Here is a 27,614-nt window from a genome sequence, read left to right as displayed (position 1 = left end):
TTATTTACTGTTTAATATTATAATGAAACATAAAAGCAAAATACAATTTAAAAATAAAAATATAAAAAAATCAATATTATGTATGAATAAGAAGAGAGCAAGCATTGAAATGAACTAAATTGTCTAATGGAAGTCTAGTATATTGCTAATACATTATTACATGGAAATGTTTCTTGTAATTGTGACAATCAGTATACATATGGATTATTTATAGCTTAGAAAAATTTTCATATTTTGTTGATAATTTGTCAGGGAAAAATCTAAACGCGAAATGATAAAATCCTAATATAATAATATTATTTTATTTTTCAATTCTTAACTACAAACTGTGGTTATTTTTTAATTCAAAGCATTCTTCTATAAAGAAAATGTAAAGATAGTTTGAAAGATAAGCTGCCAAGCATTTATCCGCTGTGCTCACAGCTCACTTTTAGTTCATCCACTTTCAGTTCATTTCATTGTGTCTTCAAGATAAGCAGTGACTCCAATTATGATGTTTCTATTCGCTTTGTTCTTGCCTAGCAGAGGGATCGTACGGTAATGATACTCATGGAAAACTGGAATAAAGGCGTACGCATGGCTTGTTCCACTGCTTCATACAATGTTTAACTTGATTTGTATTGTTTTACTGCTGTCAGCTTCAGTCGTTCCTATTCCTTATGTTTTCTTGATAAAAGTAATGCAATGCCGTCATGCAACTAGCACATACAAAACATACAAAATACATACTGTACAGTGTTGAAATGTTCACACATTCAACACAAACCCAGCATGAATGATAGACATTTCTAGTAGGAATTCAGGTTATAATAAGAATTGTCACACTTATTATTATAAAGATATATTATAATGTGATCTACAACTACAAAAACAACAACAACAACAATAATAATAATAATAATCATCATCATCATCATCATCAGTAACAATATTTTACTTATTGTTCTTATATTTTTACCTTATCTTATTTGCTTGTCCTTCATAACTACTGTTTTCACTAATGCATGTGACGTGTATGTAAAGCATTGCCAATGCTTTAATGTCAAAGCTTTACCATTTTAATGTCATCAGAATCATTAAGTCATTTGTCTTCATAAACAACTTGTTTTGCATGACATCTGTACTCCGTACTCTGGATCGCAGAACAAACTGGGGCTGTGAACTGAATATTAGCAAATAAGAGATTAAATGTATGAGATTTTGTTTGTATATGTCTTGTGTAGTGACAGATTATTTGCTAGGCATTACTTAGCCCACGCTTTTGCAGAAGCAGGAAATATGCAGGCTATTATTATGGTGAACTAGGTAACGCCTACACTGTAAGGTAAGAATATGAAAACACTTAATGAAACTCTAATAAGCTGCTAACTGCTGTATTCACCTCTTATATAACTTATTGTTTTTTATTAATACAGTAATAAGCCATACCACACAACTGAATGCCACACCAGTTAAATCAGTGGCACATTAAGTTTATATTTTATATTAGATTAAATGAAGGCATTTAGAGCCACTAAGGGTGTATTGATGTTGGCTGCAACTTTTTCTTCATTCCTTTATGTAGTTATTTATCCCAGCTTTATTTGGCCTACATTTGAGCTTTATGTGTATGTACCAGTGTATGTTTATGAAGCTATATTATGGATTAACCTATAGAAACGAAAGCTTTCATTTATAAATTTTTTTGGCATTTTCAATAAAAAAATAAATAAATAAACTGAGATCAAGCACCATGTTCCTGTCCATGGTAAAGTTTTGAGACATTCCATCACTCTTTGCCTTTGGGAGAACAGTTTAATATAAGCTTTTATGAGCAGAGTTTAGGGCTAAAGGCCAGCGGGAGCCTTGGGTTTGTCCTGCTTGTGGTTACAGCTATACTTTCCAAACACAGCTCAGAGTGAGGAAACTCAGAAAAGGAGGATTATATTCCTCCAATGCTGTGAGCATTGGGGTATGGTTCGGTTTTTATCCACCGCAAGATGGAGGAGGTGCAGACAGTGACCAGAATCCCGGCAAGGTCAGTAAAGACGGGGCTCTCATTTCACATAAAGGTAAAGGCTGTAGTTTCAGGTCAGTGAGACTGGGGAGATTAAGTTAGCATGCTGAGATCTGGTTCACACTTTTGATTGATATTTCTGTTGGTTGGGACTGAGGAAATGGAAGAAGGGAAGTCATGTAGATGTCATTTTAGCTTTTTGTAGCTAAACTGGACTATTACTGGATCAGCAAAGAGGTGAATAGTTTTGACAAGTACGTCATGGAAGAGGGTGGGACTCTTCGTTTTTTGGTGGTCATAAATTTTGGTGGTCTCATTTTGGTGGTCTCCTCTCCACTACTTCTACATACTTCCCATTCATACCACACAAACATCATTAAACATTTTGCATATTGCTATATACATTAAAGAACCCAGTCAACATCAGGGTCCCTTCCTGTGCAAAGCCTTATTCTATCTTTACATGACTCAGACAGGTATGGGTCCTTCCACCATCAGCTTCTGGCTGCTTTTGCATTGCATTAAAAAACTTTGAATTACAGCTCCAAGGTTTCCAGATCAATCGTGAACAGTTTCCTCCCACCTCCAAAAACTTTCCTGTAGGTGGATTGTCTTTGCTTAATTGTCACTAGAAGGGAAAGAGTGTATGAATGACTGGCATCTCATCTGAGATCGTATTCCCATCTCCTTCCTAGTTTTTATGGGATAAGCTCTGAATCAGTGAATCTGAATCATGAAGACAAATGAATGAACAAATGAATATTGATAGCAGTTTATAATAAACAGATGATTCTGATCATGGTTGAACAAGTTAAGAATAAGAATCGGTGTGGCTCTGCTCTCTTTGTGGCATATTGCATGCATTCAGCCTAACTGAGCTATGAAATCACTTCTCTTCTGGGATGATCCTTTTTTTGGAATGCAGATTTTGTCCAATTTTGTGAAACACATTGTGAGTGCTGGCAACAGATAACAAAATTAGATGCTACATTTGTCAACTGGATGGGAGGTTGAATTTGGTTCAATTCTGCCAGCAAAATTATGTCACACCAATCAGCCAATTTGTGCTATTTTTCTAGTCTGTGCATTGTTCAAAAACAAGAGTCTGCAATTAAAGTTCCTCAGTGCTGTTTATTGGCAAAAATGGCTTTGTACAGTGTGATGGGTTAGCCCTAAATAGCTTACTATTTAACAGATTTCAAACAATAAATATAGGGGAGACCAGGGACAGTTGTAACTGGGGACGGCTGTAACACCTTGAATTCCTCCAATGAGAAACAACCTAGAGTGATGACACTCATTGTGCACATGCTCAGTTACTGTAGTTTCCCTCCATTTTTACCATAAAGGGAGCCACATTTGAATCTTCCTGACAGAGTTATCTACAAAAGATTGTTTTTGAGGTAAAAAAAAATACAATTCTTTCTGATGTACTTTTTTGGATGCTGTTATAGGATCAAATGTCTATGAATTCAAACAAGTATTATTAGAATCACTATTTTGTAAGCTAAAGATATAAATGGCTAACAAGTGTCAAACTAGCAGTCAAGCTAGCTCACATGAGATGGCATGCGTCACAACCGTCCCTGTACACTGGGACGGTTGTAACAGTGGGGAGACAATATTAAAATCAATTTTGCAACCTGTACATATTTCATAAAACCACTTAAATACATTGTTTCAGCAGTTGACAGATCGAAGTTTATAATATAACAAATTGGTTATTCCAGTAAAAATGGTTTTTGATGTATTGCTAAAAATTTCAAAAAGTGTCCCTGGTCTCCCCTAATTTACTTCCCATTACCACAGTACTATCAAAACACTCACATGAAAAGAGTATTAACATTTTGTTATAAAGCTTAAAGCATGGCTTGTTATACCTTCGAATAGAAACAGTATGAAAGTGCCATGTCATTGTCAATTAGGTGGGATCAAAACAATAAACAACTACACCAATTTACTGTAAATCCATTTAAATTGTTAACAAGTTAACAACATGTATTAACTCAAAGCAACTTTACTGAAATCCAAATAAAGGTATAGACACCTAAGGAGAAAGCAAGAGGCAACAGTATTACAGAGAAATATCCCTGAGATATATGAGGAAGACATCTTCAGAGGAACCAAAGTTGAAAGGGAAGTCTTGCTTCTCTGGATGACTCTGGATAGTTGGATAATTAATAATTATTCTGCTAAAACTCTGTACTGTAAAATCAAACAGTACCGTGTTGAAAAATTGGTCAGTGTGAGAATATTATTAATTAAGGTCTTGGCAAAGGACAAATCTGATTCACATTTATAGCACCCAGGTGACATTATTTACTGAAGCATGGGTGAAACTGTTAGAGAAGTTTAAACATTTTAGTGTATCCATGTGTGACACCCAGAGCAGCTGAAATAATTCCTCTTGATGCATGGTGCTGGTAACATTTTGGCTGTAGTAGAAGTCTTATAAGAAATGGAAATAGGAAATTTATTCAAATTACATAGTTTGTATATAATTTTTCTTATATTATTACATAAGTTCCCTGAATCAATTCACTCATGAATGAATTCTGGAGCCATAGGTTACACATTAGCAGAGTACATGACAATATCCATTTAGGGGAACGAGTGTGATTTCACATATAAAACCTCACTCTCCATTACAAATGTAAGCAGACAAACAGGTCAGAAAAGAGAAAATTAGCATTTTCACAGCAGGCGAAACAATCTTATAAGAACAACCGGATTTGCCTCAGGGGCCACTGTTTGCCAACCCCAGTATAGGGCAATACCTGCTGTTTAATTCACAGCATTTGTCTTATACAGCATTTCCAAACCCTCTTGGATTCCTCCGAACTAATAGCTCAGGGAAGTTTGAAGCATTAATGTATACTACAATTGCAGTTTTTTAGCTTTCAAAAATTGATCCCAGGCTTCAGACATGGTTTTGTTCAATGGAACAGTCATTTTATATTTTATGCCATGCCACTTCTGCTTATAAACTTATTGACAAGTATGTGTGTGCTCTACACTCACGCACTGCAGTCTTTAAGATGGCTTGCTCGAGTCTTACTGTTCCCTGTATGTTTTTATATCATTGGAGAGAAACAACACACATAGCATGTTGAATTGAGTTTGACTGGCCCACTGTGGCTTGTAAAAGTGGAAGTATTCCATGGAGAAGAATGAAGATTGTGTGGGGACATGCACATTTACAAATGGATTTGTTCAGATTATACAGATTATGTGTCACCGCTCAAATGAACAATCTGTGTTTGTAGAGTATTCTCTGTAGTTTGGCTGTACAAGTCACTATTATCCAGACTGAACTCTGTGGAGTCCATTATTATGTATATGTGCAGAGAGGATTTTAATACAGTTCAACTAACTTTATAAAGCATCTTTATGGCATTTAAGCACTATCTTTAATTGAGTGTGCAAGCATCAGCAAGCATTGTCAATATAAATGAGAATCCTTACCATAAACTGTGGGCTTGCAATGGTACATTATACAGCCAGAAGTACAGTATGTGAACAACTGACCATCACAACAGATGTGCTTGCTGAACATCCCTTTCCAAAACCATGCGCCAAATTGCGCTGGTCACATTTTGCTTTTATAACAGCCTCCATTTTTCCAGTGAGTCTTACATATAAGTTTTGGAATTGTCAGGATTTGTGTGCATTCAGCAATTATAGTTGGACAAGTTTGGTTCGGATCTGATGTTGGACAAGAAGTCCTGGTGCTCAAGGTACTATTTCAGTTCATCCCAAAAGTGTTCGTTGGGGTTGAGGTCAGGTCATTTGAGATCTTTCACACCAATATCGGCAATCCATGTCTTTATGGATCTTGCTATGTGCACAGGGGTATTGTACTGCTAGACTAGGTTTGTGTTATGAGGTCCTAACTGTCCATCTATCTATTCTTTATTGTACCATTATCCTACACTGGGTCACAGGGAACCTGGACTAAGGGTCCTGGTGCACACGGTGGGGGGATGAGGTGCCAACCCATCACATGGCACAATTGCACACACACTCATTAACACATTACAGACAATTTAATGATTCCTTTCAGCCTACAACACGTCTTTGGAAAAATCTGAGTATCCAGAAGAAACCCACAATCCATGGGGAAAGTCCTGTGCACAAAAAGGGTGGAGGTGGGAGTCAAAACCCAAACTGTGGAGGCAAACATGAAGTCATAGCCTTCAAGAGTGAATACTAATTAAATGTTATTAATTATGAAGGTGCAGATTTTATCCGGTTCGGTTAACCAGCTAACATGTTGCATAAAATTGTTAATTGCACATGTTTCTGCTTCTCTTCATATTTTTCTGTTTATCAGACTCGGCTTAATGGTCTGGCTTTCCATCTGAAACGCTTCAAACATTTGCACTAGACAGATCAAACTGTTTGTTTGTCAGTTATGTATTTCTATTATATTCAGCATCATGTGGATAAACATAAATATCTGTGTTTGGACATAATTGGGTCTTCAATTTTTTTTATATCTGATTGACACAATATAATAATCCTCAGTGCTGGCTCCCCAGACCCTGACTTCTTTTCAGCTCATGAATACATTCAGTTTAATCAGCGGGCTTTTAATATTTTTACATTCTTCACTATGTTTATTTCAACTCTCCAAGGTCACAGTGTGTGATTTTGATGGATGGGGAATGGATATTTAATTGACAAAATTAATTAGGCTGCAGTTTAAGGCCCTCAGTGAATGTTTAATGCATTTGCAAAAAGCCAGCAAACTCTATTGGATCAAAATTTAATTGGCTTATTATGTATTAATTGTTCATCTTTGTTTAGATCTGCCAAGATGTAAGATTAATGGAATCTGTTCCAGGTTTATAGATGTGCATTTGTTTTAGAATGTAGTGGAATGAGCTGATTGAGTTTAGCTAATATCTTGCATGTGAATAAAGCATCAGTGGGGAGTTGAGCACAAGCTTTGACAAGCATACTCATTCTGACATTTTATAACCTGTGTCTCTCAGAGCCAATTCAATGATGCATTATTCAAGAGACATTTGTTAAATAGTAACCCAACAGCACAGACACATCCCAGCATAGCATTTCTTTTTCTTTTTTTTTTTTTTTTTGCATTCTCAGCTTATTTTTTTTAAAGTATGCAAACCTTCACATGTGTTCAATATGAGGTCCCTTGGAACAAAGATGTCCTATCGCTATGGTGTGGGTTGTTTGGTAGCACACCACAATGAAGGTGATGGAACGCAGTGAAGGCATGGACATAACCTAAAAATCTTTCATTTCAGAGCTAGCTTTTTTTTGTTCTGTATAGTCAGAACTGATTTCATAGTAATGTGTTGTGTAAGAGTGTTAAAGAGTGTTAGATACATAATTAACACCCTTTTATTGGAAACCTGTCTTTTCGTTTTCAGTGCTCATCATCCTGTGGGCGAGGCCTTCAGTCTCGTGTGGTCCAGTGCATGCATAGAGTGACTGGTCGTCATGGCAGTGACTGTCCCACAGGCTTAAAGCCACCAGCATACAGGCAGTGTCATCAGGGGGCATGTAATGACAGAATTAATGTCAACACCATAACTTCACCAAGACTGGGTAAAAAAAAAACACAGATTCTACCCACCTTAACCTTTAAAATGTCTGATGAATATTCATGAATATTAACTCCATTGTGCAGGGTTTAGCTTAATTGTTGATAACAAATATGGAAAGTCCATATAATGTGTATGTTCAGTTCTTTTAAAAAAAAAGAAAGAAAGAAAGAAAGAAAGCAGGAGGAGGCAGAAAGTGTAGTGAAGGTCATTCCCTGCCCTGAGATGTTTTCCTCAGATTGTTAATACTGTTATTAGAAACTAATCAGCTTCACTTCCTGATGATTTTGCTGTATATAATGTCTTAACGTATCATTTAATCCTTGCATAGTCAATGGGACTGTTTTTCTTACTTACTGGCTGTGACGTGATTGAGGTTTATATGAAAATGATACACAGGAACTTGGAAACAGCTCATGCACAGGGGCTTGTACTGTATCGCAGATGTGCCACATAATTTAAGATTAATAATACACAGCTTTACCAAAAAATATTTTTTGTTTAATAAAGAAGAGCATATGATTGTTGATGTGTTAAAATTTTATAAATTTCGAACATAAGTGCTTTGTAACAGTCACAGAGCTTTGTAAAGATTCCCAAAGCATGAAAGTGGAGTTTAGGCTTCAGGTTTCTCACAAGCTGTCTTTTGTGTGTGTGTGTGTGTGTGTGTGTGTGTGTGTGTGTGTGTGTGTGTGTGTGTGTGTGTGTGTGTGTGTGTGTGTGTGTGTGTGTGTGTGTGTGTGTGTGTGAGAGAGAGAGAGAGAGAGAGAGAGACTTCAGGGAACGATTGTTAATGCTGTAATAAAAGAAACAATCTTCCTTTTGAACATCCTACATCATTAAATCTAACTAGGGACTGTTAAACATTTAATAATGTTTAATAAATTAAAGATTGTAATTTTGTCAAAAATATTATCAGAAAAAAAAATGATCAGAACATGCTTCATTATAGTATCTTTAATGTAACGCAGTATAATGTTGCATGATACTGTATAATATTTCCTGAAATAACTTCTTGTCCTGTTCTTGTACTCTTTCCAACAGCGGCACTGACGTATAAGTGTACAGGAGATCAGTGGACGGTGTACTGTCGTGTCATTCGGGAGAAGAACCTGTGCCAGGACATGCGCTGGTACCAACGCTGCTGCCAAACTTGCAGAGACTTTTACGCCAGCACAATGTCCCGCGAAAGTTAATCAGCCTGGCACTTCTTCCCACGTAGCAGCTTAATTTTTTTTATGTCCTCTTTTTGTACTGTCATAAATGACACTGTGTATATTGATATAAAGGATTATTAGATTTTAAAGCAGAAACCAGTCAAATGATGCAAATGTCAGATTTTTCAAATCGGATGTTGAAACTTTTAAGGTTTTGACATGAAAATGGTGCAAAAGGTCTATGACTTTTTTTTTATTATTATTATATTTGTCTTGCTGTAAACCAAAGTTGAGGCCATTTAAGACTTCTTCAGCGAAGCAGCTTGGCTGTTGTACAGTGAGCTGACCATTTAGGAAATGATTGGGCTTACATTGCTTTCTAAAAGCCACTGGTTGGCCAGTAATCCCAAAACTGAACAATGGCACATTTTTGTAATTTTGATATACTAACCACATATTCATTCTGTTATCTTTTATTTCTTCCAGATTCCTTAGGTTCATTAAGTGCTTTATCAAGATAAAATGTTAAAATAATCATGGTTTATAGGGTCATTTACACCCTATACTCTATGACACAAGGCATGGTTGTCTTAAGTAGGATCATCTCTACAGGCTAAATAGGTCAGAGTAAAAAGAGAGAGGACTTTACACCAACTAAATGTATGCCTAAGAGCAGTTAATACTAGCCCTCACTGTGAACATCCATGTGAAAAGATATTTAACAAACTAGCTAGTGCTTCATATAATCAGAAGTAGCAACATCTATAGACCCTATGAAACGGTAATACAGGAGACACCTGAGAACTACACTTTGATTTTTGATTTTTTTTTTTTTTTTCAGATAATAAAATCATCAGGCCAAATATGCAAAATTTTACTAAATGTACTTTTTTAAACCATTTTATCATGGTGAAATTTGACCTGTGGTTTTACACGTCTCTGTACTGTGAGCCACTAGAAACCAAGTGGGTGGAACAGAAATGTCTTTGAACTGTAATAAAAAAAGTGAGGACTTTCTTATCTTAAGGTAGAAAATCACAATATAAATTCCCCGAGAGAAAAAAAAAAATAGTCTTCTCATCTCATTTAAACCAGTATACTTTTTTGTAGTAATTATTTTTTTACTGTCTGCTTGCTAGAATTTTCTTAGAAATGTTGCCACTTCTGCACATATACACACTACCCAAAGCTTGTCTGTTAAATCCTGCAACCAAACTTGGACTGCAATATTGCACATGCAACAACAGGAACACGAAAACAAGTGTTCAGCGTAGAGTAATAGCAGGGACTTTAGAGGAGGTTAGACCTCAAGGTTTATTAAAACATCGCTAGGAATTGACACACAGGATGTGTGTGAAATGGACATTAATATAGACTACAGGTTCCCTGTGTTCTCCAGGGAGTGGTGTTCTCCTGGACCAGGGTTGGGAGCCTGGGATATACACAATATTCTCAGTTTCAGAAAACATCAGCATTATAAGCTGCAGGAAAAAACAGGAAACGATCAAATTTGCTGTTTGTTTGTTTGTTTTTAAGAATTTGAGAATTGTATTGACTCCAGATAACACCTCCTTTCATTGACATTAATTCTACTTTTATGAGTTTCCCTATTATTGCACTGCAGATACAAGGTTAAAGGTTAGTTTTAAAGATCAATATTAAACGAGTAGGAGCAATGTTCTAATGACTAGGCCAGTTCCTCTCCCTTATTTTTCCAATAATATATACACATTTTTATTTTTAGCAAAATGTTTAAAACACACCCTCTGACTTCTGTCTTTCCTTGGCTACAGGATCAACACAGATATATTTAACTGTATTCATACTTATTCTTCCAACTTAATGATTCATCCTAAAACATTAACTTCAACATATTTTCCTTTTGTATTTCATTGTTTTTAGTAAGTACGTTCAATGTAAGATATTTTCCAATAAGAACATTGCACATTTGTTTACATCTGTAAGAAAAGTGGATGTTTAACCAGCATACAGCTTTTAATATTTCCAGGAGTCATATAAAGTGTTTAGAACTGGTTATAGCTCACATGCAGGTTGCATTACTTTAGTGTAAAATGTTACTTCCCAGGTTTTTACACTACACAAAAGTCCCTGTGTGTGTGTGTGTGTGTGTGTGTGTGTGTGTGTGTGTGTGTGTGTGTGTGTGTGTGTGTGTGTGTGTGTGTGTGTGTGTGTGTGTGTGTGTGTGTGTGTGTGTGTGTGTGTGTGTGTGTGTGTGTGTGTGTGTGTGTGTGTTAAAATACCTTGGCCCCTGTTTTCTCAGGCAGTGCAGGGTTCATTTGGTGCTAGACAAATTTCACTGCTGTGGAATTCAACTTTTTTTTGTCCTGTTTTTCTCATGATTGTTTTTATGTATTTTCTGACACATATGTTTTGTGATGATTATTTAATACTAAAATGTAGCTACCTTACTATTTCAGAGATTTCAGCCCAGTGGTGCAAATTGCTTCATTTACTGCTATGATGCAGATATAAGTATATATACCAGTACTGTATGTCTTTAGTTGCACATGATGGTACATAATCTGCATTTTTTGATGGTGCTGATTTGATAACAACTGTTTAAATGTCTATACAAAAATAAATGAATCTTATAACACATGAAAATGTTTTACATTTCATAAAGCCAGTGCACATTGAATGAATCCATATTCCCATTTATAAACAATGAAAAGTTACTGTATGCTTCTGTTGTGTCTATATTTAAACTAATTTCAAACAAAATGTAACAGACATTTATTAAGAACATTCCCAGACATTTTACCCCAAATATAGTCAATCATCCATGAAATGTTTGGTGTCGGTTATTTGATTTATTTGGATTTTTCACTGGTAATACAAAGACTGATGGAAATCTGTCTTTTTTTCAAAATTATTTACTTCTTCTTTTAAATAATGCCATGCAGATTTTCTGATGTGGTTTAGGACACATTATAAATTGCTGTAATCTATAAAGGAAAAAACTTCTGGGTAGCTGGACATAATTACATTTTTTAGTCAAAACAATCGTGTACAATCAGAATCACTTTTTTTCTTGGTGTATTTTGGTATCCTTCCACTCCTCAGGCACGGGTTCCCAAAGTTTGTAATTGGAGTTATAACAGAAAGCCAGTAGTTATGTAAGAAATCCACCCTGATAAAGTGTCCAGACATAAAACAATAATGGAGGGAGAAAAGCGTTGTTATTATTATTATTATTATTATTATTATTATTATTATTATTATTATTATTATTATTATTATGTTTCAGTATACATATTGTCAGCTTTGCATACTGATAGTTTTGCCCATTCTTCTTAACAATAATACTATGTCAGCTTGGATTGTGAGCATAAACTTTCAAGTGGAATTAAGGTCTGGGCTTTTTCTGTTGCTTTCAAACACATTCTTGGTTTTGGTTTAACTTTAGCAACATGCTTGGAACTTTTGTCCTGCTGGAAGGTGAAACTATGCCCCAGTCTCTTGCAGACTGGAAAAGGGTTTTCTTAAATGATTGCCTTGTATTTTTCTCCATCCATCTTGTGCCAGTTTCCCAGATTCTGCTGATAAAAATGTTCTCAGGGTAATGAGTGATGTTGGGTTTCCACCAAACCTGGTGCAAAAAAATGAAACTTTTCCACATTTGCTGTGTCTCAGAAATGTATTTTGGCTTATAGCTCCAAATGGCTTACAGCTTTTTATTTGCCACATGTTCTTTTGTAAAGTCTGTGCTATGGTTGTCATGTGAACAGCTTCTCCCATCTAAAGTGTAAATCTCTCCAGCTCCTTCAGAGTTATTCTTGGCCTCTTGGTTGCTTCTCTGACTAATGGCCTCTTTACCTGGTCATTGACCTTTGATGGATAGTTACCTTTAGGCAGTTTTGTGCTTGTGCCGTATTCTTTCCATTTTAATAATGGATTGAATGGTGCTCAGTGCGATTTATTTATTTATTTATTTATTTATTTATAAATAACAAGCCCAGACTTTCTTCCAGAAATTGGATTTGGATTTGTTTTGATAGCTCATTGGACTTCATGATGTTGTTTGTTTAGGTTCAACTAATTATTCACCTAATTATGTGACTGCTGGCGTTGCCCAACCTAATTTGGGTATCTCACTTCAACAGGGTGACTACACATTTTATTTATTGTTTATTTGTAAATAGTTTAGCATAGATGCAGTATTTTGTGTACATGCATGCAGTATAATCACAGCTAAGTTCAATTCAGCCCAAGGTTGTAACACTACAAAATGTGGAAAGGTTGAATGGAGTGAATACCTGAGTAAAGCACTGCATCACACTTGTATTTGCTATTTATCACCAGGTAGAAAGTGTCTTAAATACATTCTCTCTTCTCATAGATAGTTTTTTATAATTAAGCAACCATTTGGATTCTTTAGCTAGCCCTGCATCTGCTCTATTTATTTCTCCTGTTTTATACTCTCCAAACAGATTAAAACAGATCGATATTATTTATTTATTTTGCTTATTTTCATTTACTGGCTGAATGTTGAAGGCCAGGTGATAAATGTCAATACTGACCCAGAGTAAACCCTTTAATTAAACTAGTTGGCAAAGTCACAATCCACCAATATATGGACCTAGAGATGTGATTAAATTGTTGAATGGATCTATTTATAAAAGTCAACAAACCTTCTGTCCAAAAACAGGTATGTTCCATATCAGTACTCCGCCATAGTCAGAACCATAATTGAAAATAATGAATATCCCAAATATTTTACAAAATAATTTACTGTGAAATGACACTAAATGACTTATTAATCAGTTATTCATCTTTAGTTATTTTATTCAGTAGCTAATATTAATTAAGTAATAATTTATTATTACACATCTAATAAATTAATTATTTACTATATTGATTTATATTTATGTTTAGTATATATTTATATTTATATATTTGACTATAGTGAAAATGGAAAAGATATGTAGTCACAAGCAGAAGGAGCCATGTATCAGTTGTAGGACTTTAAGGGGTTAATATAAGTAGTACATGTGAATAAATAAATTTAAATTTATTCCATTCATCAGATGCCCTTATCCAGAGTGACTTACATTTATCTCATCTCATTCATACAACGGAGCTTTTCCACCAGTTGGGGACCTTGTTGAAGTGCTTAGTGGCAGCTTGGTGGTCTTGGGGTTTAAACTCACCTTCCAAACTGTATTCCAAGGCTTTAACCACTGAGCTACCACTAACCAAGATCAAATATTTATCTTATCTAAGTCTAATATTAATTTTTGTTTTATATTAATCTTTGTATAATGTATTTTGTATAATTTTTTATTATTATGTATCTTATGTTCTGTAAAGCTGCTTTGAGACAATATCTATTGTCAAAAGCGCTATACAAATTAATAAAAAAGAAAACTATTTTACATGTAAGTGGGAAAATTTTTCAATATTAACTAGCCTTAAAGTGTGACTGCAAAAATCAAGACGCATCCTTATATTACCACCTGATTGTAATCGAGAAATTAGGTACATTCCCTTTTTTTTTTCTTTTGAGAAAATATAAAGATCTTAAATCCCTTTTCATGTACCTGTAGGCAGTTTATAACTAAAAGGGCTATTTTCCTCATGATTACCTGCATGATTATTAGTATTTCATTTCAATTTTACTTCTAATTGTGCAGAGCGACCCAAATGAGATGCATGGATCATTGGGTATAAAATACAATCATATGCAGCGGAAAATATTTAATGAGGTATTTCTTACGATAAGAAATACCATTATCCTCTGTGAAGAATCAACATGTTCCCACAGTTTATATTTGTATTCTGTTCATTTCTCCTTTCATGCTCAGTGCTGCTCTCTCACCATGGTGTTGAGAACACATAGTATGATATGCAAAGCAGTGAGCATGCATATGACAAATGGCCATCTGGCTCTCTCTGTACCATGGTCAGCAGAGCAGATTCAGGATGACACTGAAGGACTTCATGAGAAGGAAATTGGTGCCTTGCTCATGTATCATGCATGAACTTCTGTGGTTGCTTATATCTCATTGCTTCACACTTATTTTCCCTTTTTTCATCTTTCTGCACAATGCTGACATTAGACATTAGCATGTGATGAGGTATAGCATTGTTTCCTAGAAATCTAAGAAATTAAATGTTGTTCCATATATTTATATATAAAATTTATAGTGCCAGAAATCTCCAGATTACAATAAACAATATCTAATCATTCATTTTTATAAGACTGTATCTCAGTCCTCCATTTATCCTTCCCCATATACCAGTTCAAGATATTAATCATAGATTAAATATAAAGTTTGATATCCAAAAGAACAACTACTTGTGTCTTTGGTCACATTATTTTCAGTCTTTTCTAGGGGTACCATCATTTTTGTCTAGGCCTGCTCCATGAGTTTTTTTTGTTTTTTTTAAATAATTCTGTTGAAGCATGGTTGAAAAGCAATGTCTGACTTTCATTGGTTAACATTCATAGAATTTTTATTTATTATTACTTTTGTCCGATTAAAGTTTTTTTCTGTGACCATTGTGAGTTTTTCTTTCATACATGTGTGTAGATGTGTGATAGATGATGGAGCGAGTGATGCACAATCTTTCCAAACATGTCACTTATTATTACTTCTGGTTAATGTTTTGTAGCACTGAATAGAGACTTTTTCCAAGCTCATATATAAGCTTAATTGAAATGTTCTGCTCTAAAGCGTAAGGTATCTTGCACACAATGCTTTACATTAGTCAACTTCTCCTGCTAATTAGATCCACAATTCTGTTAAGACTGTTTTGGATCACACATCAGAGTTACTTTTCTAGTGTCTGATTCATCCCTTCACATCGTCAATACTTTGGAGAAAAAGAAACTTATATAACAATTAAGTGTTTCTAATTGAAGATGAATGCTTTTTTTATCTGAACCCTTCTAACAGAAAGTTCAAATTAGACATCCCACTCTATCTATCAATTCAATTCAATTCAATTTTATTTGTATAGTGCTTTTTACAATGGGATTTTTCTCAAAGCAGCTTTACAGAACAAAAACATAGAACAGAAGTTAAACATAAGGAGAAATAAAAAGAATTACAATAGTAAAAAATTAAGATATGTATAATTCACAGTGTGTATGTATGTATATGTATTTATCCCCAATGAGCAAGTCTGAGGTGACTCAGGCAGCAGTGGCAAGGAAAAACTCCCTTAAATTTGGTAAGGAAGAAACCTTGAGAGGAACCAGACTCAAAGGGGAAACATCCTCATATGGGTGACACTGGTGGTGTGATTACAAATATACAGTCAAACGAGTGTTGAATTGGTGTAAAGATCACATTGAGTTCAGATCTCCTCTTGGTATCATAGAGTCCAACTGGAGCTGGTAGATCTGTAGATGTCTCAGGATTCTCACAGAGTCAGCCTCATCTCAGTGGAGGTCCAAAATCTTCATCGCACGGAAGACGATCGGAGCTGGTACAATGTCTGGATGCCTCGGGATGGGTAGAAAGAGAGAAGCAGTGTAGAGGGATTAACATATTTGCTGTTCATAAAAAAAGTGCAAGTCTAAAGTACTGGTGCATGGTATTATGGGATGTATTATGTGTGTGTATGAATGACTAAAGAGGTGAGTTTTTAATCTGCTTTTGAACTGGGAAAGTGTGTCTGAGCCCCGAACACTATCAGGAAGACTATTCCAAAGTTTGGGAGCTAAATAAGAAAATGCTCTACCACCTTTAGTAGACTTAGATATTCTGGGAACTAGCAGTAGTCCTGAGTTTTGTGATCTCAGAGAGCGTGAAGGATTGTAACGTGTTAGAAGACTAGTTAGATACATGGGAGCTAAACCATTAAGAGCCTTGTACGTAAGTAGCAGCAGTTTGTAATCAATTCTAAACTTAACAGGTAGCCAGTGTAGAGATGATAAAATTGGGGTTATATGGTCATACTTTCTTGTCCTAGTGAGAACTCTGGCAGCTGCATTTTGGACTAACTGTAACCTATTTATTAAAGATGCAGGACAACCACCTAGTAATGCATTACAATAGTCCAGTCTAGAGGTCATGAAGGCATGAACTAGCTTCTCAGCATCAGATACAGACAGGATGTTTCTCAGCTTGGCAATATTTCTAGGGTGGCAGAAGGCTGTTTTGGTATGAGGCTGTTTTAGTATGAGCGATATGATTTTCAAAAGACAGGTTGCTGTCTAATATAACACTCAGGTCTTTCACTGTCGAGCTAACAGTACATCCCTCTAAGTGAAAGTTAAATTGTGAGAGTTTCTGTGCACTGGTTTTTGGAACTATAAGTAGTATTTCTGTCTTATCAGAGTTTAACAACAGAAAATTACAGCTCATCCAGTCTCTTATCTCTCTAAGGCATTGAGTTAATTTGGACACTTTGGCTATTTCATCTGGTTTTGATGAGATATATAACTATGTATCGTCAGCATAGCAGTGGAAACTAATCCCATGTTTTCTAATAATGTTCCCTAATGGAAGCATGTATATCGTGAAAAGTAGAGGCTGTTAGTACAGCTTTAGCTTAGCTATAGGAATTCCATATTTAAAGAAGAAACTACATGTATACAGATGGTGCAGTACCCAAATAATATCTAGTCAGTTACATTTAATAATGTTACATTGCTGTACTTCTAAAAGCCTTAAAGCCCCAAATTTGTCCTGGGGGATCGACCAAGACTGTCTGTCCATCCACCCATCCATAGATTTCCTTTCATGACTCTCTCTTTAAGCGATGGTTACTGAGAAAATACAAAGCCTTTTTTTGAGAAGACTTGACCCATGTCGTTACCTCTGAAGGTTACAAAGTGCTGTCAATCAATTTTGAATCCACGCTGTAGTGGTTACTTTAGTGTAGAGTTAAGCAAACATTTGGGTGCAGTCGGGTTAAAAAAAAAATTGCCAACGGGTCGGGTCGGACTCGGGTCTAATTTTTTCGGGTTTGTCTCGGGTCGGGGCTTTCTTTAAAAAAATAAATAATAAATTATGCACGTCGGGTTTGGGTAAAAAGTGACATTTCTTTAGACCCGAGAAGACCTCTACTACGGACTCATAAAAAAACATCTCATCAACTAAAACATCTCCATATCAACAATTCTATGCATTTTAATAAAAAAAATTATCCATCATCCATCATAGTGTGAGTAACAAGTCCCTGTGTTAGTTGTTACTGTAGTATAATTATCATAAAGATTACTTTACTTATTGTACTGTGTATGGCTGTATGGATGTGACCAATAAAATTTGAGTGCAATGATAAAATCAGACACATTTGCTTGCTGAGCATCATATTCCATATTTACTCCCACCTTTTACTCCCACTACTAGATTTTTTAGCATGGCTGTGTTAATTCATGAGGTCAGGCACTGATGTCTGATGCGGAGGTTTGCGATACAGACAGCATTTCACTTACAGTAATTACAAAGTGTTGCTGTTGAGGTCAGGGTTCTTTGCAGGCCACTCAAGTTCTATGCCAACCTTGGCAAACCATGTCATGATAGACCTCACTTTGTGCACAGGAGCATTGTCATACTGGAGCAGGTTTGGACATCTTAGTTTGACTGAAGGAAAATGCTACAAAATACAAAGACATTCTAGAAAACTCCATGTTTGCAACCGTTTATGGTAGATCTGCATATGAATGTAGTGATCAGGTATCCGCATACTTTTGGTGGTATAGTGCATTGGATCATCTCTTTTTGTTTAACTATAAGATTATCTTTCTATTCTTGTATAGTCTTTTTCTTTTTCCATCCAATGTGACAGCATGTTCAATCATTTTGCAATGTGGTGAATAATAATCTAGCAATTCTAGGATTTAAATACAATAGCGAGATTAATGTGTGAAGCCATGATTATCTCCGCAATTTCACCTCTGTAGCACTATACACATTTGTTTTTGTCCTTTCGTGAATGGAGTGAGAGAAGAATGATAATCTTTGAGATTGCAGGGTGACATTTACACAATGTAGATCCTTGTTAAGATGTCAAGGGCTTCTAATAGAGGCTGAACATGATGGAGATGACTTGAACCTATAAAATAAAGAGGGAAATGTCACCTCTGCTGTGTAGACAGTAAATAACAGTTCAGTGAGAAACTAAAAGCTATTCATCTGCAGAGTCTTAGCTTCATCATTTATTTAGAGTTGATACTGGTTTGTACTGCTGGATATTTAGCAATTAGCTAAACTACTATATGACCTATACACAATACTATCTGATTAACACTAAACCTAACAATAAGCTCACTAAAACACCAACTACTTAAATGGACATTTTGCAGCAGCCTGGAAAAATCCTTCATGGTCAAGTGTTGAAATTTATGTTATAAAAAGTTGTGAAACCTGCATGAAATGATGTGTTATTTATATGTATCTTGAACCAAAAAAATTAACTAACCATAAACTGACTTTAGATAACATGATCCCTGCATGCAGAATATTCAATATATTTCATAACACTTTATTAAAATAAATGTGATTTTTTTTATATTATAGATGTCAAAGTATTTTGCTCATTTAAAACTAGCCCCAAAAAAACAAGAATGTTTATACCACTTTCATCACAAAATGCAAATATATGTCACACATATAGTATATATGGCTAGCTGCATTTGCGTTATTTTAATGTGAGACATTCAGTTAAATATTAAATTTGTCATCATCAATGAAATGATCTATCTTTTTTGAATTGAGAATATAGTATTCGTTTTTTTAAAACCTGTTCATGTCTTGTAGTCTTTCAGAGCAGCACTTCTCCACTTGTGTACTGTATCTCTCACTCTACAGGGAAGGAGACTATAAAAGAATCTGACCTTTAACAGAGATAGTATTAATGCTCTTCAGTCTTAATGCCCTTCATGACTGACAGACCAAAAGACCTTGGATATTTTTGCCTTATTTTTCTATGCCATGCACAGAAAAATAGATTGTGACTCAAGTTTTGATTAATACATTTCCAATCTCTTTTCCTTTTGTGACTCCCCATTAGCATCCCATTAAACTGAACCTTTTCTTTGTAGCTCAAAGGCATCAGCAAATATCTCGTAATTCACTAAATATATGCCTTATATCAGACACTTCTTTTGGTCTTTGGGGAGCTAAAAAGAGTCCTGAACTCGTCTAAAATGGAATAACCCATTCTCTGGTGAACACGTTCTGTGGTGGCGAGTAATTAAAACCAAAATGTGTACATAACATTAACATACTGTATGTAGTAGCACATGATTATGCTGTATAAGTAAATATTTATGTCACTTGACTTGGGTGTTATGACACTTGTCACCCACAGCATAGACAATATTTCAGCTGCCATCTGCTGAAATAAGTCGTTATTAATGTTTGTGTTGGAATATGTCACTTGTCATAAAAAGAATTTCCAGATGTTGTGCTCTATGAACACACATTAAATTCAGTATTACCTCATAAAAAACACTTAGTCTTCTCTTTTATTGTTTCTATTCTCTTTTTCTGTTTGTACAACTAGAGTCTACAGGGGTCGGCAACCTTAAACACTCAAAGAGCCATTTGGACCCGTTTCCCACAAAAAAAAAAAAAAAACACAGGGAGCCACAAAACCCATTTGACATCTAAAATGAAGATAACAATGCATACAGTATATCGTTTTTTAACTTTATGGAAAGTGTAGAAAAAACTGTAGTGTGTTGCATAAATGAAATCAATGAACTTCTACAGAGTAAACGAAATTTTATTTCTGCAGGCAAACAAAAATATTTTTAACAGATTGAACTAACCTTAACAAAAAAAGACGCGTTAAATCTTTCCCAGAGTGCTATTTTCTGATTGGCTATTTTGTAGTCTCTTTAATTTTGATTGGCTGATAAGTGTCAGGCTCGACTGAGAACTCCATGTGACACGCTTGATTCCTGCCCGGTTCCATAGAGACAGCGGTGCGGACTGATACATTTTGGGTGCTGCGGCATATTAAATATATGATAAATAGTCAAAAAGTTTTTCTGCGAGAGAAATACAATGTGTGGCAGGAGAGCGTGACAAAATACCCAAATGCATGACTCACTCTCAATGCGTGACACCTGACAGCCCTGCATGACATCAAATTTTTAACTTGTCACCTGCGTCAAACCAAAAACGCTGCTTCTGTGTGTCGGATTTCGCAAGTCGGCAGTTATGACGCATATTTTGAGCAAAAAAAAAAAAAAATTAAACACGGTTTATTTTAATGTTACAAGAGCATCATAAACTTAGAATTTAGAATGACATTTAAAAAAACTAACTAAAATAAAATAAATTTCAATTAAAAATTTATTTTCCAAATCTACAGGGAGCCGCAGCAGAGGGATGAAAGAGCCATTTGCGGCTCCAGAGCCGCGGGTTGCCGACCCCTGACCTAGACATTACCGTCATGAGAAGGCTTGGAATGAATTTGACAAGGGTTTATTGATGGGAGGGGAATGTAGTTAGATTTGGTCTTGCCAGATTCGATCTGCTTTGTTGCTGTTGCAAGTGTTAAGAATTGGTCTAAGGTAAAGCAGGAGGAAACCCCTATATAAAACAAGAACAAAATCACTTTCTGTGCACTGAGGCAGAGCCTGGGAGTTTAGTTGGACTAATAACGGGTTATGTAGATGGGGAAGCATATACTGTAGGCTTCAACAGAACCAATCAGTAAGAAGGTAAAATGTCATGGCAGAAATGATATATTTTAAGGAAATTGTGGGAAAAACAAATTGGGGTAATGCAAAATTGATCTGGAGTTTACTGAAATTCTGTCTGTCGTCACAGTGCTTCCTCTTATACTCAGAGTTAATTGAACATAGTGCATTAATTATAGACAGGGGTTTTAATAATCTGAAGGCTCGGCTTAGAAAATCATCTTAACCACGTGCACAAACCAACTGTAAATACAAATAACTTTCCCAGTGTAAAAACCTTTGGATTTAATCACCAACCCTAAATATGATTCAGAGTTGAATATGAGTATGACTCAAGTCATCCAAGGTGTAGTTTTTTTTTTCAGATCGTGAAAAGGATATTTTTCATGTTTAGTCACGATCGCATAATTACAGTATGATTGTTCCAGATTGTTCTTCTATAACAAGAAAGAAAAACATGCCTATGAAATAGCCCATATTGCTCTGCTAATGCATAATAGTTGACCTGAAACTTCCTTCAGCGTAGCGCATTTTAACCTTTCTGAAGTGCAGCGGTATACATCTCTAATAATAAGAGCATTCTGCTAAAGTGCAATTTTTTGTTCTTTTATGTCTGATAAAATGAGAACAAGTCACAGTCATCTGACTCATAAACAAATGCATTAAGGTAGATAATTCTGGAAATAAAACACACTCTGTTGATAGTTTCAGCATTTCAAGGTTATTCAAAAAGCATTTGCTTTCATATGGTTAAAAAGCACTTAATACAATCAAACCTATGAACAGGATTAGGCATTGTAAACCAAAAATGATTTTTATATATTATGACTCATGTTAGAGATGGAACTCAAGGATAGCATGCAGGAGTGCAACAGTAGCATCTACATCTCAGAAAACCATTTCGGTAAACCTTTCATCTGTTATTCAAAAGCTTTGTTCAAAATGACTTACAAGTGAGACAGCATTCAGTCCAATTATTGACTAGCTTCCAGCCAGTCCTCGAATTTTATTTCACAACCTTCTAGTTATTAGCATATCAATACATTGAGTATATATGGCACAATATGTTTCAGCCCAAAATGAGATTCACAGAAATAGTACTAGAAGAAACATTACCAGATGCAATGACCAGATCCCATAGAAAGAGTGCGGCACTGGAACCATGCCTAATGAGGATACACAGGTTAATGAATGACATGTTTGATTTGACTATTATGAGAAATTAGAAGTTAGCAGTTTGCAAGGAAGCAATTAGTCTTAATCAGTCAGGGAATGTTAGTCCAATCAGAGGACACTTTCTCCAGATGGCATCCCAAAACAGAGCCGTAATCAAGCCAGCAAAGGTTTCCATGTTTAGGGAGAAAAAGAACAAGTAGACAAAAAGAACAAGTAAGCAGTCTGTTTTAAACATCATGTGTGAAACAAGTATTGATTACACAGGCTGAATGGATAAATGGGTTGACATACAGACAGATGCATATTTATTTGCTTTAACATCCTGTAAGGAAAACTGGCTTGTTACTTTATGTTAAAGTGCAGTGTACTGTACTGTATAAAGTTTAAGATCATTTAGAGCTTAATGTTAATTCTGTCCCAACTCAAACAGTAGTTAAGATGGGTTTCCCTTAACACTCCAAACCTCATCACATTTTTGATCAGCTTGTTGCAAAGTCTGCTATAGTAAAGAGACTTTGACCTTGATTGTTGTACTGTGGTGTATTGAATTGTGCTAAGCTAACATGCACATTGGTCATTCTAAGAAAGCTAGAAAGTGTAGTACTACTCACTGTAATATTTCAAAATAAAAGTGAAGGTTACGCTAGCTTTAGATTTTCAGTAAACATTTAAAAACCCACCTTTGACCTCTGTATAAATTTTTATCCTCAAGCTTTCAAAGTAAAAGACAAAAATTGTCACCTAATTTGGACACTATGCTCATCTTCCGCATTCCCAGGAGATCTCTATTCAACCTTCTTGAAGAGATCACTTCCAATCTTGATTAAACATTCAAAGTTCAAAAGAGCACTCTTCACTTTTTTTTTCCTGTAGGAAGTCAGTGTAGAAAAAGAGAAAATGAAGTGAGAAAAACAAGCAAGACTTCAAGAGGTAACACAGCTGGATGTATGAGCTCTACGTCACACTTCAAATGAGATGACTGGGTTTGCATCGTGGAATGCCTATGCAACCTTTCTCTCTGCCACTACAAATATTTATTCAGGGAGAGACAACTGTCAACATCCAGTCCAAATTAGTCTGACAGAGGATAGAGTGATTGCTTACCTGGGACCTTGCAGACTGCAGCACGAGCACCCAACCGATTTTTTAAGGGAAATAAGGGAGCAGAGTTTTAGATGAATAGCTCTCTTGTTATGTAGACTGAGCATGTCAGCTCTTTTAGAAAGCAATGATAAACAGCTCCTGCCCTTATTATACTTTTCCTCATGAATCGATGCTTTTTCCTAAATCAGAAGCACTGTGCTGCTTATGCTTTATTCATTACTGTAGACTTTGTCCCTGAAATGCAGACTGTTACATAATGCATGTGTGGTGCATAAATGGTGCCAATTAGGTCAAGCTTCTGGCATTTACATCCTAAATGATCAACTGAAATTTTCATGCTAGATATTGGAACTGAACAATTTATAATCAGTCTATAGAGCAAAAGGAGCATTGTTCAATTAACATCGCTCTGCACTGTAAGTAGTAATTTCACACTGTTGATTGCACTGTGCAAGGCATGAACTTCTAGTCTACAATAACTCATAGTTAATAAATTGCAGATTGCAGCAATGGATGTCTTTCCTCTTGTTTATTACAAGCAATTTCACAAAGGTGATTTATTGGCCATTAGAGATGGTGATATAAACAACATGGAGAAGCCCTGAATTGTGTAGCATACAGCAGATCCGTTTGTAATAAAATTTAAAGTATAATTAAAGGCCCGGATTAATTTTTTTATACCATCTCTACTAGGGGTTGTAAAGATTTACGACTAGAACCAGTGCAAAGGTCTGAGTATTTATGATACAACTGTTCTCATTTGAAATACTGTATATCAGACATTACTGCCACTGCATTAATACTAGTTTTTGTACTGTAAAAGTCTGATATCACACACACACACTACATCTTTTATTACTAATGCACTAATGTTTAGAAATGCTATCAGATTAACTTCCTTTTATTGTTATGTATCTCTCTCCCCCACTCTTCTTAGCTTTAAATGAGTTATGCTATATACAAGTATTTGCTTTAGATCAATGAGCATACAGAGATATTTCCTTGTAAAATCTATATCACTGAGTATACACTTGACCCTTGTTAGGAGGTAAATATATGTCAAAGCTGGCTAGCTTGTTCCTAACAAAGCATGAACAAAGACATGTTTAAGCTAGCAAGGCTGCAGTTCAAGCTAGCAAGGCTGCAAAATTCCTATGCTGCTCAAAGAAAAGCCCAATGATGTCACATTTTTATATTCAGTTGGCACCCATATATACTTAAAGCATCTTGTTACATGGCTGCTTACATCTGTAAATTTAACCTGTTTGGTGCTTGTTGATTTTGTGCAGAATTTGTGAACATTTATCCAAGTCTCTTTGTTTTTGACACAAAACTAAAAAATTACTTTAAAAAGTTTTACCCTGATTCATGGAGTGTAGCCTCTGTGCCTGATATTCAGTCAGAAGCTCTGGCCATCTCTACCTGTCAGTCAGAGTCAGAAGTGGTGGACTCTATGCCTGTCAACATGAGTTAAAAGGTGACACCTCTGTACCCGATGTCTGAATCAGCTGCTAAGAAAAAGGCCTGTTAGTCAGGGGGTTTGGCCTCTATGTCTATTATTCAGAGTCGGGTTTTGGCCTCTCTGCCTGTTACTCAGGTGGTGTAGTTCTTGTCTTTGTTTGTCAAAGTTAGGGATGTGGTTTCTGTGCCTGTTAGTGAGAGTAGGGGTCTGGCCTCTGTGCCTGTTAGGCAGATTAAGAGGTGTGGCCTCTGTGCCTGTTAGTCAGTCAGGGGTGTTTCTTCTGTGCCTGTTAGTCAGAGTTTTGGTCTTGCTGCTGTGCCTCTTAGTCAGAGTTAGAAGTGTGGCCTCTGTGCTTGTTAGTCAGAGACAAAGGTGTGGGCTCTATGCCTATTAGTCGTGGCCATGGGTGTGGCCTTTGTCCCATGTAGTCACAATAGGGGTCTGGACACTGTACCTGGTAGTCAGAGTCAGGGATGTGGTCTCTATCTCTGTTAGTCAGTCAGGGCTGTGGCCTCTGTGCCTGGCAGTCATAGTAGAGATGTTGCCTCTGTGCCTGTTACTCCGATTAAGGGGTGTGGCCTCTGTGCCTGTTAGTCATGGTCAGGGGTGTGGCCTTTGTGCCATGTAGTCAGAATAGGGGTCTGGACTCGTGGTAGGGGGCGTGGCCTCTAGTAGTCAGAGACAGCAGTGTGGCCTCTGTGCCTGTTAGTCAGAGTCAGGAGTGTGGCCTCTGTTCCTGTTAGTCAGTCAGGGGTGTGGCCTCTGTGCTTGGTAGTCATAGAAGAGGTGTGGCCAATGTGCCTGTTACTCAGAGTAAGGGGTGTGGCCTTTGTGCCATGTAGTCAGAATAGGGGTCTGGACTCGTGGTAGGGGGCGTGGCCTCTAGTAGTCAGAGACAGCAGTGTGGCCTCTGTACCTGTTAGTCAGAGTCAGGAGTGGGGCCTCTCTTCCTGTTAGTGAGTCAGGGGAGTGGCCTCTGTGCCAATTAAACAGAGTCAGGGGTGTGGCGTCTGTGCCTGTTAGTCATGGTCAAGGGAGTGGCCTCTGTGCCAATTAAACAGAGTCAGGGGTGTGGCGTCTGTGCCTGTTAGTCATGGTCAAGGGTGTGGCCTCTGTGCCAATTAAACAGAGTCAGGGGTGTGGCCTCTGTGCCTATCAGAGTGATGTGTGACAACCCATAATTCATATCTAACACTATTTAAAAAATGTTTTGCATACAATTCAAAAGAGTTGCTCAATTCTGAATAGTAACATCTTTGATTGTGATGTACTCCATCCAAACAACTGTAATTTTGGATTATTTAGGAAAGACCCATAAACACCCGTAATCAGGCAAGGTACAAGTTAAGTTGCTTACATAATTACAGAAGTAATTATATCTAATAATCTATTTGAAGGCTTATGTATTTGCCATACAAACACTCAGAAAAAAATGATTAAATTGTATCACAGTGTCACCCTGGGGTGCTCCCATCACCAGTTTCAAGTTTGTGTTGATTTTGGTGGTTAACATCAGCATGTGCTTGGACAGCTGTAATTAGGGTGTATGTGACATACTCCATTATCTGAATTGCTATCATTACCAACATTGTGGGTTTAATCAGCATTTTGTATAAATAATGCAGCAGGGATGATGATTTATTTGATGTGTCTGAGTAGATGGGAGTTGAGCAATATATTATATTGAAAACATGTTGGAATACTTTAGACTGACCTTCAGGCATAAACATTATAACAAGGAAATAAACTTTGCACAACCTAGATATGAAAAAAAAATAAAATAATGAAACAATGAATAGAGATTAGATATGTGAGGACTGCAAATAAACATTTTATGACTTTTTTTCACTGTGATTACAAATAGGGTTCAGGAAACAATTTCATCTGTCACGATGTTTCATTTTTCTCTGGTAATGCTATATTCTGCTAATGCAGTTTCATCAGTGTAGACTTATTTACTTGATAGATGGCTATTGCTTTGTCTGTTGTTTTGACAGAAAATTTTTATCAGTGCTGTAAAAACTCTACAACTACAGTACTACAGTAGTTAGCAAATATCCTCAATTAATTTAAGCTGAAACGAAGAACAAAGCCGCATAAAGAACACAATATTAGTAAAGTTTCTAGCTACTTAACCAAGTTAGTATATGAAAATATCTGCTACTTTAGTACAATTCCTGAACAAGTAATGAGTAATTCTGTTACATACTGTAGTTCAACAAGACAGATCAATATATAATCAACCAATTAATAGCTAATAAATAAAAAGTACCAATTTATTCGCCTTTGCTGAGCTATTTATGATACTTTAACATTTACACCATAATACTGTAGATCCGTCCTGTTTTTAGACACCTCCATAAACAGTTACTTAAAAAAGTAGATATACCGGGTTGCCGTTCAAGTATTATGCAAATTTACCAAAAAAAACAAAAGACAATCAGACTTTCCGAATCTACAGAAAAACAGCATATTTAGGAAGATAATATAACAAAAAGTGCACCAAACAGTA

The 27,614-nt window shown here is 36.0% G+C and overlaps 1 protein-coding gene and 1 long non-coding RNA gene across 5 annotated transcripts in view; one reads left to right on the top strand and one right to left on the bottom strand.

Annotated features, from left to right (window-relative positions):
* The window catches only part of adamts17 (ADAM metallopeptidase with thrombospondin type 1 motif, 17), a 132,934-nt gene extending 121,580 nt beyond the window's left edge, over window positions 1–11,354 (top strand). For both annotated transcript variants that reach the window (XM_027161129.2, XM_027161123.2), the window contains 2 exons: window positions 7,399–7,576; window positions 8,617–11,354. In XM_027161129.2, coding sequence (XP_027016930.1) covers window positions 7,399–7,576; window positions 8,617–8,768 — 330 coding nt within the window. In that variant the 3' untranslated portion in view covers window positions 8,769–11,354. The remainder of the gene's footprint in view (window positions 1–7,398; window positions 7,577–8,616) is intronic.
* Window positions 11,355–16,138: 4,784 nt separating this feature from the next.
* On the bottom strand, window positions 16,139–23,931 carry LOC113652317. Of its 3 annotated transcripts, none has more exons than XR_007138678.1 (5): window positions 23,641–23,929; window positions 23,278–23,403; window positions 22,477–22,526; window positions 18,142–18,761; window positions 16,139–16,193 (listed from the first exon to the last, which is right to left on the bottom strand). It is a non-coding gene; the product is annotated as an uncharacterized LOC113652317 (long non-coding RNA). The 3 variants fall into 3 exon arrangements; XR_007138680.1 differs by lacking the exon at window positions 16,139–16,193 and having other exon boundaries at window positions 17,668–18,302; window positions 18,395–18,761; window positions 23,641–23,931; XR_003442864.2 differs by lacking the exon at window positions 16,139–16,193 and having other exon boundaries at window positions 17,668–18,761; window positions 23,641–23,899.
* Window positions 23,932–27,614: the final 3,683 nt, after the last annotated feature.

This window comes from Tachysurus fulvidraco, chromosome 2, assembly GCF_022655615.1.
Source record: "Tachysurus fulvidraco isolate hzauxx_2018 chromosome 2, HZAU_PFXX_2.0, whole genome shotgun sequence".
In the NCBI taxonomy this organism is placed as follows: domain Eukaryota; kingdom Metazoa; phylum Chordata; class Actinopteri; order Siluriformes; family Bagridae; genus Tachysurus; species Tachysurus fulvidraco.
Note: the sequence above shows the minus strand (reverse complement) of the source record. Positions and strands in the feature narration are given on the sequence as shown.